At 36.5% G+C, this 16593-nt stretch overlaps 1 protein-coding gene across 4 annotated transcripts in view; it reads left to right on the top strand.

The window, feature by feature from the left end:
- Positions 1 to 15986, top strand: part of slc41a1 (solute carrier family 41 member 1) — a 31473-nt gene extending 15487 nt beyond the window's left edge. For all 4 annotated transcript variants that reach the window (XM_082155876.1, XM_082155878.1, XM_082155877.1 and 1 more), the window contains 8 exons: positions 5429 to 5500; positions 6339 to 6483; positions 8422 to 8568; positions 11156 to 11303; positions 11475 to 11554; positions 11672 to 11806; positions 11952 to 12100; positions 13129 to 15986. In XM_082155876.1, the coding sequence (XP_082012002.1) occupies positions 5429 to 5500; positions 6339 to 6483; positions 8422 to 8568; positions 11156 to 11303; positions 11475 to 11554; positions 11672 to 11806; positions 11952 to 12100; positions 13129 to 13314 (1062 nt within the window). In that variant the 3' untranslated portion in view covers positions 13315 to 15986. The remainder of the gene's footprint in view (positions 1 to 5428; positions 5501 to 6338; positions 6484 to 8421; positions 8569 to 11155; positions 11304 to 11474; positions 11555 to 11671; positions 11807 to 11951; positions 12101 to 13128) is intronic.
- Positions 15987 to 16593: the final 607 nt, after the last annotated feature.

Raw genomic sequence — 16593 nt, forward strand, 5'->3', positions numbered from 1 at the left:
CTTGCCTACTCTACGCCGATGATGCTGCTTTATGCGCGTCATCTCCGGATCAGCTTCAAATCCTGATAGATCAATTTGCCGAATCATGTGACAAATTTGGACTCGCCATTAGTCTGAAAAATACTGTTACAATGTCACAGGCCCTTGACCCTCATACATTCACAATCAATGAGACCCCCCTTGAAGAAGTTGAGAAGTTCACCTATTTGGGCTCTACAATGACTCGAAATGCAACACTTGATCTCGAATTGGGTACCAGACTTGGTACTGGTACTTTGTAACCTGGGAAGACAAGATGACAAACGAGGAACTCTTTAAGATTGCTAATTCAGGACCTCTATCATCAAGGCTCAAATTCATTAGTCTCAGATGGGAAGGACATGTAATCAGAATGCCACCATCCCGCATGCCTCACTCTGTCCACCATGGCGTTCTGGAAGAGGGAATTTGTCACACTTGTAGACCAAAGCTTCGCCCCAAAGATGTACTCAAACGAGATCTTGTAGACTTTGGCATACAACCTGAATCCTGGATTCAGCATCAATGAATCGGGATCAGTGGAGGGCTCGACTTCACAAAGGAAGACAACTAGATCACGCCAACAACCTTCAAAAGTTGAGGGAAAGATGATTGAAGTCAATCAACATGGACTAATGTGAACTACCCAAGCATTGTCATACATGACAGAGGCATGCCAACACGTATAGTATAGTTGAGAGAGGACAGAAAATGAGGAAACGGTCAATCTGTATGAGCACCATGGCTCAAATATGGCACAGCTTTACTTTAAAGTAAACGTTTAACCTGGTTTGATATTTAATGAAAGCTCTTGATTTTAATTTTAATGCTCTTTTTTTAAATTGAATTTAAATATTCCCTTTACCAGAAAGAAAAACGTGATTTTGTTTCTGATTCTAGCTTAGTTTCTAAATATCAGGTAGTTTATTATACAATGATGGCGTTGTTTGTGTCATTCCACAATGCCTGGAAGCTGACTAACCGCATGCTATACAGTGTTCCAGTTAAGTCAGAGGGTGTTAGCTCTTTATCCTATTAAATATTACATCCCGTAAACCCTGTGCTCGCTTGACAACCTGTTTGTCAAAATGTTAACTTTCCACAGTACAAAGTCATTTTATCTGAGTTTGTGGACAAAAACCGGACTAAACTCTACGAGTCTCCATTCGCTGCCTCTGCCAGAGGTTCCTCCTATGTCTGCTTCAGAATTGCGTGGTTTATTGGCTTGTAGAAGTGTACCGCCACCATGTTTTGTAGAATGATTTGCGTAGAGCTTATCGTCATCACTTGGACCCTCACTTATCAGTAAGTGGCAGGCTGTTGGAGGAGTAGTTTACTGAAAAATGAAAATGTTGTCATTTACTTTTACCACAAATCATTCCAGTCTTGTATTATTTCTTTTTTTCTGTAAAGCACAAAAGGATATTGGGCAGATTTCCTTTATTTATTTTTTTGCAGTTGCAAAAGCACCATCAAATGATCATAAAAGTATGATTTGTGTGAATTATTTCAAGTCTCCTGAAGTTATAAGATAGTTTTGTGTGAGGAAAGAGGTCTTTTCCTCTGGCGAAGCCCGTTATTCATATTCAGATAATTATTATTTATGAATCTTTTATTATGGTCTGAATTATTCACTTATGAATCATACTGATCTGGTCTCTTTTCATTGTAATTTCCTGGACCAACACATTGTTTTGTGTTCAGTGGAAGAAATTAAGTTTTTGGGTGAACTATTTACATCAGCAGTGGAAGTAGCCGAGCCAGCTCTGTTTTTACCCCTCGTGTGTGTGTGTGTGTGTGTGTGTGTCAGGATGCACTGTGGAACAATCAGCATGATCACCGGAGTAAGGTCACCTCAGAGAGTAGCAGGCGGTTGGCATCGACTCAAGAGCTCCTTCCTTTTGCCTCATGGAGCCCCTGTGTGCACACATATACACACACACACACACACACACACATACATGCATGCATGCATTCACTTCACTTAAACCTAGGCTACAACCGCCCCACTAACGGCCTCTCCTGCCTGCTTTTTCCTTCATCCTGTTGCACAGGATATTTGTAATATAGTAGTGTTGCTAATTTACTGTTATTGTAGTTTGAGCCAGAACAGAAATCAGACTGAAGGAAAATAGAAAGAATTATGTTTTTCTGCCTGGTGAACACTGAACGTGAACGAACAACAATGATTTATAGACACACAGAATCAAGTATTGAGGCTTTTAGTGGCCATTTTATTACTATAGGTCACACAAACCCTGAACCCTAAGAATTAAACTTTGGCATGTAAGTCACCCTGCCTCAAATTGTGTAGCTTATTTAGGAGAGATGTGCTATTACTTTTGTATTATTATTAAGGCATCACATTTGATATTTATGTCTGTTGGGCAATCGAACACCCCAAAAATAGTAGTTATATTGCACACAAAATAAATAAATAAATGTTAAGTCAGTGTTTTTAAAATAAAATAAAATCTTATAATAAGATAAATTCATTTGAAAATGATTATTATTATAATGAATTTGATATACTAGAATGTATCAAATATGTATTTATTTAACTGAATATAGTGAGGTCTAGGCAAAAATAGATACACCGCACAAAAATCCAGTGTTTTGTCTTGTTTTCCAGTAAAAAAAATTAAATAATGATTATGCATTTTTAACAGAATATTTTGTTGTATGAATCTGAATGTACTATATATCAAAAGAAAGAACTGAGCCTCTGCTTTTAAACAACAACCACAAAAAAAAACATATTTTAGTCTAGCTTAATTTTTTTTAATCAACTTTAATGTAGGTAAGTTTCATTGAAAAAAGCTACATTTTGAACAAAAAGCTGAGAAAATCATGTATTTGTCCAAGACTATTCAGAACGATGATCAAACGGATGGAGGAGATCAGGTCCATCAACACCTCAAAGCTTTACAGTCCTATGGGTTCGACATTTCGTTTGGTAACATTACGCAGTTTTATATGCAGTTTGATGATTGCGTTAGCTTAAGCAATGCTTCTATCTCTTGTTTCTGCTACTTCTTCGCTTGTTTTTGGATCCAGAGATTCTGTACTATATAACAGTGAAATCATGGAAAGCCGGAAAATTCCATCAATGGCTTATAGAAAACAGGCAAAAATACTGATTATAAAAAAGGTTGCAATGTTGCCTTAAATTGAAGGATTGACTCGAGTGGTGAGCTGTTTTGGGCCTGGAAGCAACCATCCAGAACAGCCTAAAGCATTCTCATACTAACGTGTGAAAAACCATTTAAAACACCTTAACAATGGCAAAAGAAACGTACAGCCACCGACAACATCCTTGCATTGTTTCAGCGGCTTCTGTACTGGCAAGGAGCACTCGTGTTTTCTTGTTTTGGTTTCTTTTTTTATTTAGATGTTAAAAATCTGGTTTATTTTGTCATGCAGTGTGTAATTGAGTTTTTTAAAGCAGTGAAGCGCTGGAGTTCACAGGAAGCTCAGAAGTGCTACAGCTCTTTTGAAGCATAATGAAAGGCTACAGTGAGGTGCACTGAATGTCTAAAAGAGACTGCTGGGCTGTCGGCCTCTGTGAATGCATTCTGCACACGTACTTGGGCTATTCTACGTCCTGTCTCATTTAGGAAAGAGAACTGGTTCCTTCACATTTGTGTGTTGGGCTGCTGTACTAGATTTGCATTTTAGAAATTGCCTGCCAAGCTGTACATTTTCAGACATCATGCAGTGTTGATGTATTTCCAATTGAAATAGGAAGTTGGGGCAGAGCATGTCAAAGGGGTTGTCCTTTTTCAATTGAAATACCATATTATACCATATCTGTATTAATTCTGTGCGCAGTATGCAAATTTCAGTATGCATGGAATAGCCAGATAACCCTACGTTTTGCTCAAATGTACTGTATCTATTATATTCCACAATGCAATGTGCTTGAATTCATCTTTCATTCCCAATGAACAAATGAACCTGTTTTTTTAAAGAGTTAAGACATTTTTACACACAATTGTATAATAAAAGGAAATATATTATGTTTTATACAGTGTGTGTGTGTTTGTATGTATGTGTGTGTGTGTGTGTGTGTGTGTGTGTATATATATATATATATATATATATATTATTATTATTATATATATATTTTTTATACATATATATATATATATATACACACACACACATCATCATTTTGTATATATCATCTTGTATATATATTCAAAATGATAAATGGACTGATTTGTAAGAAGGTCATGTGATTACTTAGTAGGGAGTAAGTAGTAAGCTAGTATTTATTGCAATAGCCCATAACTTGTATGCTATTACTGTACATGCTGGTTTTCAGATGGTTTTACTAGGATTTGTGTCAAATGATATGAGTTTTTTACCCTGTAGATGCACTCAGAGGTAATAGACATGAACTACAAGCCACAAAACATTTTTATTTAGAGGTTTTTACTTTTTATGTTTCTTAAGACACAACGATTCTCTTGAGGCAGGTGTTGGCCCAGCTGAGTGGGTCCAGGTTGGGAAAGACCCTCTTTAGGGCCGGGGCCACTTGACATTAGTGTCTGCACTGAGAGAGATGAGATAAGTAGGGAGAGGAGGATTAGATGCATCTGTCCGGCTCATAAAACCCTCTTTTGTCTTGTAAACTGACCACTGTTTGTTCTAGTGGAAACTGGGTCCAAGGCGACTGAGCACCAGCAAAATGTACATTTCCTGCAATGTATGTTTCATTGTTTCATTTTCATGGAAACATCACAGTTTAATGAGAATGGTATCAGCACTATTCGGTTTTTTTGGTGGTCCTTAAAGACAGTGTTTCATGTATTTCATGTGAGTGAAACAGAATATCCAGTGGGAAAGAATGTAGGACGGGGCTTTGTTTTATCCGATGGGATTTGATTGGATCATGAAATGTTTAACAATGATATTATTAGTGGTGCTTGCGAATGCTTTTGTTCTGAACCCGTAACCCAAAGTATTCAGCTTGCGCTCCGAAACATGAATGATTCCTCGAATCATGCAGCTTTTCTAAGCGATAAGATATTAATTTTCTTTTCCTGGCGGATGAAAATGATTTACATTGAAGAAATATCCAGATTCTGAAAAAATGTAGGCCAGCTTCTTTAGAAAATGTAAATGAAAAATCTAGTTTGTTAATAGTTATTCAGTTGTTTCAGAGGCAGAGAAAGTTATTACATTTTGATTTAAAATTATGTAAAGGTTTTTTTGTTATTTTTAGAAAGTTAACTTTAGGTCAGATTTTTGGCATGTTGAATCTGATTGCAAAAATAAAACGGCATTTGAACTCTTGAGCGAGATTAGTGCTGCAGACTCGCTCAGAGGAACGTGCAGTGGTTAAACTATAATGGGAACATTTGTAAATGGACTTCCTGTGTTCTCTCTTTCCCCGTCTCACCAGGCTAATATTGGACAAATGGATACCGCCAAGGATATGTGGAAAATGATCATGGGAAACCTCGCACTAATTCAGGTTGGAGACCTTCTAAAAATATCAATCCTGTTTGTCCAATGTACATGCCAACTCTTCACTTCACAAAGGCTTTGTTCAGACAAATCTGATTATTTGGCATATCTGACTATGAAATAAGCACATGAAATCCAATGAATACCTACTAGATCCACATTCAAAAGTGGTTTAAAATTAATTATACATTTTTTTAACGTGTCTTAGTCTTAATATTTTTTTACATATGCAACGTCATCAGTGTTATTTTAGTATTATTTAAATCATATTATAGTATTTATTAATATTTTCAGTTAGCAATTTTAGTTTTAGTAATTGTAGTACTTCAACTTCATCTAATTTATTTCCGTTTCCAAAGTTCTAATATTTCCATTTTATTTTATTTCAGCTTTATTTAAATGACCAAAAATGATAATTAGTTAACAATAACAATACTGAACGTCAAAGTATTGACTGAAGCTGTCCAAAAACATATTTTCTCTATTTGTCCTTATACTGTACATGTTGTGAATATTGAATGAATGAACAAGTCGGTGATTTCAGAAGAAACAGATCAGATTTGTCAGTCCTAAAGATTTGTTCGATTTTTGCACATAATGAGCAAAGCCAGAGTCACATATCACGTGAGGTTTGACGTTTCCAGATTGCACGCTCGACTAAACAATTATGTAATGATTGGGTGATCTTTTTCTTGGAAATTACCCTAAAATCCAATAATGGCATGTGTACACTAATGATGAAAGAGATCAAAGTAAACTTGACATGAACGGGACAGAAGACTTTGAACCTCAGGAATGATGGCCAAAAGAGGTGTCTGAGTTCATGCTGTCCTTCCTGCTTTCAGGTTCAGGCCACTGTGGTCGGCTTCCTGGCTTCCATCGCTGCAGTCATTTTTGGCTGGATTCCAGAGGGTAATTTTAACATGGGTCATGCCGTCCTGCTCTGTGCCAGCAGTGTGGCCACCGCATTCATCGCTTCTTTGCTGCTAGGTGAGAGGTTGTCATCTACTGTACCTCTGAGTTGAGGAACCTGACACTGTGTAGTTTAATTTGTGTCTGGGGTAACATCCCGGGAAGCATCAAATGTTTTTACAACGTTGCAGTTAGATGGCTTCTCAGTGCAGCATGTTAAATACATTTGAAGAGAAAATAAATAAAATAAGCAAGATATGATTTGCTGTATATATATGTATTAAAATTAATTTAGTTGCAAATGTGTCTGTTTTAATTATTTATGATAAAAACACAATGTTTAGAAATGTAGAAATACAGACCTGGTATATTTTCTTTAAGTAGCTTTAAGACTTTTATATATATTTTTACTACAAAAACTAAATCCGATCATAATGCCACATTTGTGAGATATTTTGTTTAAAAAAAAAAAAAAAAAAGATAAACTTTTTTTGCATGTTCATAAAAAATATGGGATAAACAGTAAGTAATAAAGCAAAACTTATAATTAAGTAATGTTAAAGGGATAGTTTACCCTAAATTGAAAATTAAGTTATAATTTACTCACCCTGGTGTTGTTCTTATGTCGTATGCCCGTCTTTCTTTATCAGACCACAAAAGGAATTTTTTTAAAAAAAATTCCCTTTCACGCTCGTCCATATAATTGCAATGAATAGCAACCAGCATCAAGCTTTTAAAACAAGATGCAAAAGCATCACAGAATGATCCCATGTGACACATGTCATATTTTCCAAGTGTTCTAGGGGTATACGATTGGGTTTGGAAAAAAAACAAAGCAAAACTGAATGTATCATTTAGCAAAATTCTTGACCTTGGCCGTTGGTCTTCTGTGTTCGTGAGACTCTATTAGTGCCACAGTTCACTCCGTTTCACCCAGAAAAAGTTTTGAGGAATCAAGATGAATAAATAAGCCTAGAAATCCCCCAAAAAGTATTTGTGTACTTCGTTAACTGTGTTAAATATCTCCAGACCGGAACTCCGTCTGTCTGATGGTGGTCAGAATGAGAGTTGACAGATGTGAACGCGGTAACTTCTTGTTGCAACGAACACAACGGATATAGAAAGTACATGGATAGTATTTCATGCCATGTCTTGGTTTCTCACAACTTGTGTGTTTTTCTGGGTGACACAGAGTGAACTGTGGCGCTAAAAGAGTCTCACGAACACACAGTCGAGCACAGAAGACCAACGGCCAAGCTCAGGATTCACATTTAATAATACATTCAATTTTGGTTTGTTTTTCATCAAATCTTACTTGGAACACTTGGAATATAGGACACATGTCGAATGGGATCATTCTGTGATACTTTTGTGTTTTAAAAAAAAAGCTTGATGTTGGTCGCTATTCACTGCCATTATATGGACGAGCGCAAGTGGGATATTTTAAAAAAATTCTCCTTTTCAAATTCAAAAAACTTTATTATCTATCAACCAGTGATAGAAATTTGTCTTTGGTTAAAAGGCTCACATATACACAATACAATCACACACATCACAAAACACAATTAATACAATGCAAATACCGTACAAATGGTATCACAGGATGAGAGGGGTCTGTAACGACGGAGACCGCTTTCCTCTTTACTGCACAGTTATAGACGAAAGCAGTCTCCATCGTGTTTTGTGTTACGAAAAAGAAAGAAGGGCATTAGAACAACACCAGGGTGAGTAAATGATGACTTATCGTATAGTTTAAAACATTATGACAATGTTTTCGCAACTAAAAAGAAATACTAGCTGAGGTGAGTAACAGCTAATGCTTGTTTTTGAACCTGGAAAGACAAAGCAGCTCTGAGGTCTCATTTCAACACTAGAGTGGAAATATATCCTCCAAACAGGAGGTATCAAAAACTAAGAATGACTGGTCTCCATTGTTTGGGATTGACACAATCTCCTGTGTTAATTCCACCATTTCAACACTAACTTGACAAATCTTTCCTCTCCTCTTCTGGCCAGGTCTTATCATGATCGGGGTTATCATTGCATCCAGGAAGGTTGGCATCAACCCAGACAACGTGGCCACCCCCATTGCTGCCAGCCTTGGTGACCTGATCACCCTGGCCCTGTTGGCTGGCATCAGCACGGGCCTGTATAAGGAACTCGGTGAGTGAATGCCGCAGTTCTTTGGCTGAGCTCTTCGGGAACACTGCTGTAATCGGATATCTACAGTCAGTGCATTTTGTGATCCAAGTGCAGGCAGATAAATGAGCAAGCACCCTAAATTTGCAGATTCACATGCATTCTAGCGTATAACTTATGAACCCTGTGCCCTAGAAACGTAATTCTCGTTCCTCTCGTTATCTTGGACCAAGTCGAGTTCAATGGAGGTATATGGATCTATCTTGGCAACTGAAAATAAACTAACTGAAGATAACATCAAAACTCATTATCTTCGTTAATTAGCCACATTATGCCACTTTCTTTGCTTTGCAGAGGAACTTCCACAGTCATGGCATCTCAACACTTGCTTAGTGGTTTAAAAAGAACACAATTTCCTTTACTTTTTAATAAAAAAAAATCGTGAAATAATCATAATTAAATTTTAAAGTTGTTTCATGTACATTATACTGTATGTGAAGCTGTATTGAAACCACATTAATATGGCTACCCTGACATTTTGCAGGTTAACAGCCATAAACCGACTTTAATTGACACTCTATCATTGTAGACAAACTTCCCATTACTATTAGAAAGCCTTATCACTCCTGTCTGTCACCCAGCATTACAGTGGTAGTTTTCCCTTGCGTAGTTGAAAACCACAAGCTCTTTCTCGGTTTGAAGAGGTGGTTTCAGGTTTATTTGTCACTTACGCATCTATGCTGAGGAAGTGAAATGTGCTTTCTGCAAGCTCTCAGTCCGTGCATCTACCCATTCACAATAATATAAGACACACATGCTTTTAATGAATGTTAAACTAGAGCACGGAAATATTACAGTTATGTAAAGCTAAAAATCCAGAAGAAAGAGTGCAGTTGTAATATAAGAGTAAGCATATGTTTGTGTATATGCTTATATACAGTATGCACATAAGCATTATATTTATATTTACACTACTGTTTAAAAGTTTGGGGTCAAGATTTTTTAATTTTTTTTTATGAAATGAATACTTTTATTCATCAAGGATGCATTAAATTGATTTAAATTGATCAAAAGTAACAGTAAAGACTTTTAAATTATTACAAAACAATTTTATTTCAAATAAATGCTGTTTTTAAAAATCTTTTTATTCAAGAATCCTGAAAGTGTATCATGGTTTCCACAATAATATTAAATATTAACACTAATAATCATTACATTGTAAAATCTACTCAAATAGAACACCGTACAGTTTATCAAGACTTCTGATGCGGGTTATCATGATTTTTGTGTACTTTTGATTCTCATGAGTAATATGTTTTAACAGTCATCATGCTGAGTCACATTAGAGCGTAACGGGGCATGTTGGGGCTTGTGCTTCACAGGTTTCTGAAGTGCACTGAGGGTGTCTTTAATCTCTGAGTGCTTGCTTCATATACACATTAGACTCCGCAGTCTTTCCCTTTAGACCCATAAAGCGACAACACTCTCTAAGTGGGAGGACATTTTCTCATTTCGATTGCGAAGAAACGACTCAATAACACATCTATTGTTAGTTCAGCTTTTTTGTGGCAACACCTTGGTGTTTTGATGATGTGTGGTGAACTGTACTGAAGTGAGAATGTGCAAATGGAAACATTATGGTAAAGAATGATTGCATGTTTATGTCTTATCAAACCTCACAAGACCAAACCGTCTGGATGTAAACATTTAAAACTGCCAGAGTGAAAACAGTAGGTCAACCAAGCATTCATCTTACTCAACTTCTTCAGTATTTTGCTGCAAAATTACAACCAAAAGAATGTTGTGTTATTGTGATTTCTAAACCAACTTTGGTTTTGAAACTGTCTGAACTGGTGTTGAATTCCGAAGTATTGCATTAAACATGTTGATCATGACGGTTCAATCAGAAGAATGTAGATATCTGTATTTTATGACCATTATTTTATCATGGCTTCAACTTGAATCAACATAATAATAATGTATTTTTTTTATTTATTTTTTTATGTAAATGTATAGTTTTAAATGTACTGTTTGTTAGACCTATTTTTAATTTATGAATAATCCCTCAAGTTTCTAAAGACATTTAGAAATTAATTTAATCTAAAATCTAAAGTTTTTGTTTATATAATATATGTGTGTATATGTATTATTATATTTATATATATATATATATATATATATATATATATATTATACATGTATGTGTACACACATATAATATATAAACAAAAACCTTTATGTTAGATGCGTTTAATAGTGATTCATCAATTTGAAAGCACTATATATATTAGGGATGCACGATATATCGGCCGATATATGTTCATTTTTTATGTTATCATTATCGGCCTTTTTAATGGTGAAACTTTTGTTTTTGTGATCAGGCTCTCAAAAATTATATAAAACTTTGGATTTAGATTTATCGGCCAATATATCAGTTATCAGCTTTCAAATATAAAGAATGATATATATATATATATATATATACTGTATATATTTTTTTTTATTTTTTTATTATATTTACACATATTTATAAATTTGTCATTTATAACCATGGAATGTGAAAATGTATTCAATTTAGCTAACTTTAAATAAATTAAATTTTTCCTTACAGAATTCAATGATTATGCCAACCCGATGGTTTGTGCCTTCTTTGTCGCCCTGACGCCCATCTGGGTACTAATCGCCCGGCGGATACCGTCCACCCGAGAAGTGCTGTACTCCGGATGGGAGCCTGTCATTATCGCCATGGCTATCAGCAGGTAGGAAAACACTGATTAAGATAAAGATGCTCATTTCCTCATTCCTCTTTATGATGGATGGATTACTCACTTGCGGCTGACAGCGATATGTCAATCATTTATCTGACACCATAGATGCAGTACCTTTGTGTCGTTAAAAATAGATTTATTCTCTTTGTGCTTTTGAAACAGTGTTGGAGGCCTCATTCTGGATAAGACGGTCTCTAACCCCAACTTTGCTGGAATGGCGGTTTTCACGCCTGTCATCAACGGTAAGACTCCTTATCAAGTGCATATCCTTATCATATCGTGTCAGTGTTTCTGACGGTTGTTCTCTCACTGTCACACCGGAGATCATTGCTTACGTTGTTTGTTTTGCCCTGCTGCAGGAGTGGGCGGCAATCTGGTGGCGGTACAAGCCAGTCGAATCTCCACCTACCTGCACATGAACGCCCTGCCCTTAACGGATCCAAACCCAACCCCCATTAAATGCCCTACTCCCTGGAGCTCGTTCCTTGGGTCAGGTGAGTGAAAAGATATGGCACACTCACCAGACCTATTATTAGCAAAGACGTAATCAGTAAATATTGATAGATGCGTACTTTCCTGTATTGTGTCTTATTTCATTTGGTCATGCGAAGACTAGCTCAACTTTTACTCTCTCACCAGGTGTCAACTCCCGTTCTGCCAGAGTGCTTTTCTTCCTGGTCGCTCCTGGTCATCTGGTCTTCCTGTACACCATTAACTCAATGCAGGGTGGACACACCTCTCTCACCTACGTCTTCATTGCATTTTACCTGGCCGCTGCTCTGCTCCAGGTATACCTGAGCATCTACTGTATTCCTCATTACAAGGAAATTTGAGGTTTAAAAGGAATGTTATGTTGTGTTTCTTTTATTTTTCCTCCTCCGTTTGGCATAAAGCACGCTGTTCGTAGTCATCCAGGTTGAAATGCTGACTAAAAACAAGGAGGTTTTTTAGGTTTTCCACCGAGCATTCTCAATTATTTAGCCTTTAGCCGCAGCCAACAACTCGCTGGATCCTTCACTGCAAAACCAAATATAACTCTCACGCTAAACATTTACTCTTTGAATCCTTGCACCCGGGAACGATACAAGTCGACACCATTATGACAAAAAGTTTGCGAATAAGTATTTCCTACTAAAGCAAGGCGGTATTTGACTGGTCAAGGGTATCCATTGCAGACTGATCGGAGTGGCTTTGGACAGCAACATGCCCAGTGCATTATGGGTGTTAAAGTTTTCCTACCTATTTGGCAAAAGTGAAGACAACAGCCTTTTTTCTTTGTTTTCTCTAGTCAGGTAGCACTGATTTCAAAAACGTTTTCGAGCCAGCAGTTAAGTAGATGCTTTAAGAAATGATGCTTTGCATGAATAACATTAACCTTATTTTAAGACTTTTACAATGTTTGTGCATTATGACATAAAATTCTATTCTATTACTATAATGCGAAACAAATACACTACTAATCAAAAGGATGGGGTCACTGTTAAGAAATTAATACTTTTATTCAGCAAGGACACATTAAAGTGATCAAAAGTGACAGTAAAGACATTTACAGTTTTACATAAAAATTCTATTTTGAATTCTATTTCTACTCATCAAAGAATCCTGAATAAAATAAGCATCAAATTAGATTGATTTCTGAAGAATCATGCGACACTGTGATTCAAAGCTGAATTTTTAGCATCAATTAAGTTGCATTAAAAATGCGTTAAAATTGTTTTATGCAAAATAAAATATCTTTATATCAACCTTCAAATGTTCTGCATTTCCCAGGCGATTTCCATCATGCCACACTGACACATTCTGTCCTTCCGTCTAGGTTCTGATCCTGCTGTACCTTGCAGACTGGATGGTTAACTGGATGTGGAGTCGAGGGATGGATCCCGACAACTTCTCCATTCCCTACTTGACCGCCCTGGGAGACCTGCTGGGGACGGGCTTCCTGGCTCTGTGTTTCCACATCCTGTGGCTAATTGGAGATCGGGACACAGATGTGGGTGATTGATCCACGCTGCTTCCTTTGACTCTGTCCAAGCAACACAAATGTCTTTATTTATAATGCCACATAGAGAAATAATATCTATATTGTTATGGCTACTATGTCTACCATGATTATATTGATGACATTATTGCTTTAGTATTGATTTGTAATTTCGTTGTTGTTTAGCTACTGGGAGAACAACAATCCTCATTATTTTTCAATGGGGATGTTCGGCCCAATTTTACGGCCAGTCGCGTTGGCTGCATGTAAAGATGACATCGACCTAAACTTGAAATATTTCACGAGAGGCAAATGAACATAGAATGCTTAATCACCAAGTGCTACAAAATGGTTTAGTTAAAATGATGTGTTTTGAGGGCAGCACTCACAGCCATTGCTTACTAAAGACAAAAAAAAAAATATTTTGGACCATCACATAAATGACCTGAATATCTATTTCAGGCTAGAGATTGAAAGGGTTACCTGGTCTTAATAGAGGAGACTGAATCTCAAAAGGGACCTTATTTACGAGAAAACAAATTTTAAGAATTTTTGCACATCTCTGCATTTCCAACCAGCTTTTTTTTTCTTTTCTTTTTTATGCAGTATCCCAAAATTCACATAAAAATAGGTGAATGGAAACATAGATAAGCTTTACATAACATCTATAGAAATTAACCGGAGTTTCCATGATTTTTAGTTAAATGTGCTCACAGTGTTCAAAATTAATTGGAAATGATTCTTATGTAGCTGAAAGGAATAGGCATTTGCAAAGCATTTTAGCTGCCCTTTTCCTTTTTTAAAAAAAAATGGCTAAATTACCCAGTAATGTGATTTAAAAAATGCAAAGCCTTAAACTGGAGTCGAAAAACACTCATCACAGTCAACTAAAAAATACAATAGGTTTTAACACAAAGCTTAGCTAAGGGTCAATTGGTGAATTAAATTACCAAAAAAAAGCACCTGCTCATTGGCAAGAAACATGAAACGCTTTGCCTTAAAAGCCTTATTACAATACTATCGAACAATTTCTGTATAATTATGCAAAAACAATTAAAAGGGCTATTTTGACATCTACACTGCTGTACCACTGCATGCTAGCTGAAGAAGTGCTTTTGTAACCGGTTCCCGAATGTGATTTTGAAGTAATGCTTTATTAAAATCCCTGAAAGAGTTTCTTTCATGCTGGAAGAGGAGAGAGATTATTTCATTTCGAATGTTATTTTGTGAGATTAATGCCACTCAGAAACACTTGAAAGGCGAATAGGATGGCTAGCAGCTAAACTGTACCTTGTTTCTCGGCCATAAAAAGTCTCTAATCAGTAGTTGCCAGTAGACTAATGTACACTTTAATAACTAGTCAGGCCTTATAAAGCAACTGACCTCCAGTTATCGACAATGTGTTTAACTCTAATGTTAGCCTCCCATTGCTAAAGGGCTGTGTAGAAACATCGCTCCATTTGCTAGTAAATCTCACCAGTTCGCGCACATCGTCAGCAAAATGGATTGGGACGGGCACATAACATTAAAAAGGCGTTGTTTGTAACGATATTGTGAACGTATCCATTTTTGTTTTAACTGTAACTTGTCAGTTTGTGTCAAACACTTTGGTTTCTGCCCTAAAATGTCTGTTTTTTAACTTTGCAAGGGCGAATTGTTGGTGTTTAATGTCACAATAGATCACTGTGCACAAGATGTACTGTAATGTCAGACGTTGCCACAAGAGGTCGCGCTTGTGCAGGGAGAGCATGCAGCTGCAAAAATGTGTCATATGCACATGTTTATTATAGTACCACAATTATGCATTCACAAACATCACAAACATTTTTGTGCAACTGATCCGGTGCTGCCATTGTACCATGACAGCTCTCTATAGTTGTGAATATTTCTTCAGGGGACGGGAGGCTTTGTTTATTTATTTCTATAGATGTGACAAAGCTATTTGTAAATAATATATTTATTCTATAAATGTTTATTTTTCATTTTGTTGCATTTTTTCTTTGCATTGGACCAGTAGAGATGTTTACTGTACATTTATCAGTAATTTTTTTTTTTTTTTTTTGGTAAACTTTAACAAATATATCAAAGTTTGGTGCCTAATATCCAGCAAAACCTCACACTCGATCTGGTTCGGTGATTGAGCATAATATGCCTTAACAAATCACAAGCAAGGCTCAACACGTAGGTTTTATAGGTCTTCTGATTTGTTTTTGTTTTGTATATGAGCTTTTTTAATTCATGTTACATTTTCATAATGTATTCATTTGATTTGTGTACACAAATCATCCCATCCGTTGTGTTCTTCCAGGGCAGATGTATTGGTGGTCACTCATCCAAAGCAAAGCCACTGAGATCCCCATGAGATTTAGAGTGAATTAATATTTGCTTGAGGGTTGTCTAATCTGTCACATATACTATTCCCTCTCTTATTGATCTAATATAGCTTTCTACAAGAAAACATAACCTTCCCTGAGTTAAACTGAGCTTGAGAGTCAGATCCCAGCCCCTTCGAGCAAGACCAGAGCAAACTTACCAGGTTATCCAAGAGTGTACAGCTAGGAATGGTAACTGGTTTTCCGAATCCTATGATTTCTTCCCCATCAGTTCTGCCCCTGCTGCTTCAATCTGACACTGTCAAGTGGACTTAACAGAGGTACTTGTAAATTGCTGGAAATAAAAGATTATATTATTTCGTACGACTGCCCTGTGCTTTTCTGTGTTCATACCATTTGACTCGGGGCCCTGGCCCATGCTCGCGGGGCCCTCACGGCGATCGCACCAGGACGGCCCTGATTGACACCGATGCTGCTGGGTATGGTTAATGATGAAGAATCACACTGGCACTGATCTTCTGAGATGTGTTGTACTGACATACTGTAGCAAAACTTGCTGGATCACAAAACCAGTCACAAGTCACACGGGTATATTGTGGCAATAGCCAACATGGGTCAAAATTATTGATTTTTCTTTTATTGAAGTAAAGATCATGTTCCATGAAGATATGTTATACATTCCCTACCGTAAATATATAAAACATTTATTTTTGTGAGTGAATGCAGCACAATCGCAAACATAAATGCACAACTTTAAAGCCGGTTTTCTCAATGTTTTGATTTTTTTGCACCCTCAGATTCCAGATTTTCAAATAGTTGTATCTCTGCCAAATATTGTTCTATCATAATGGAAATGGAAAGCTTATTTATTCAACTTTCAGATGATGTATAAATCTCAATTTAAAATAATTGACCCATGTGACTGGTTTTGTGGTCCAGGGTCACATTTATTGAATTGTTTAGTGAATTA

This window comes from Leuciscus leuciscus (assembly GCF_965113295.1).
Source record: "Leuciscus leuciscus genome assembly, chromosome: 23".
NCBI classification, from domain to species: Eukaryota; Metazoa; Chordata; class Actinopteri; order Cypriniformes; family Leuciscidae; genus Leuciscus; species Leuciscus leuciscus.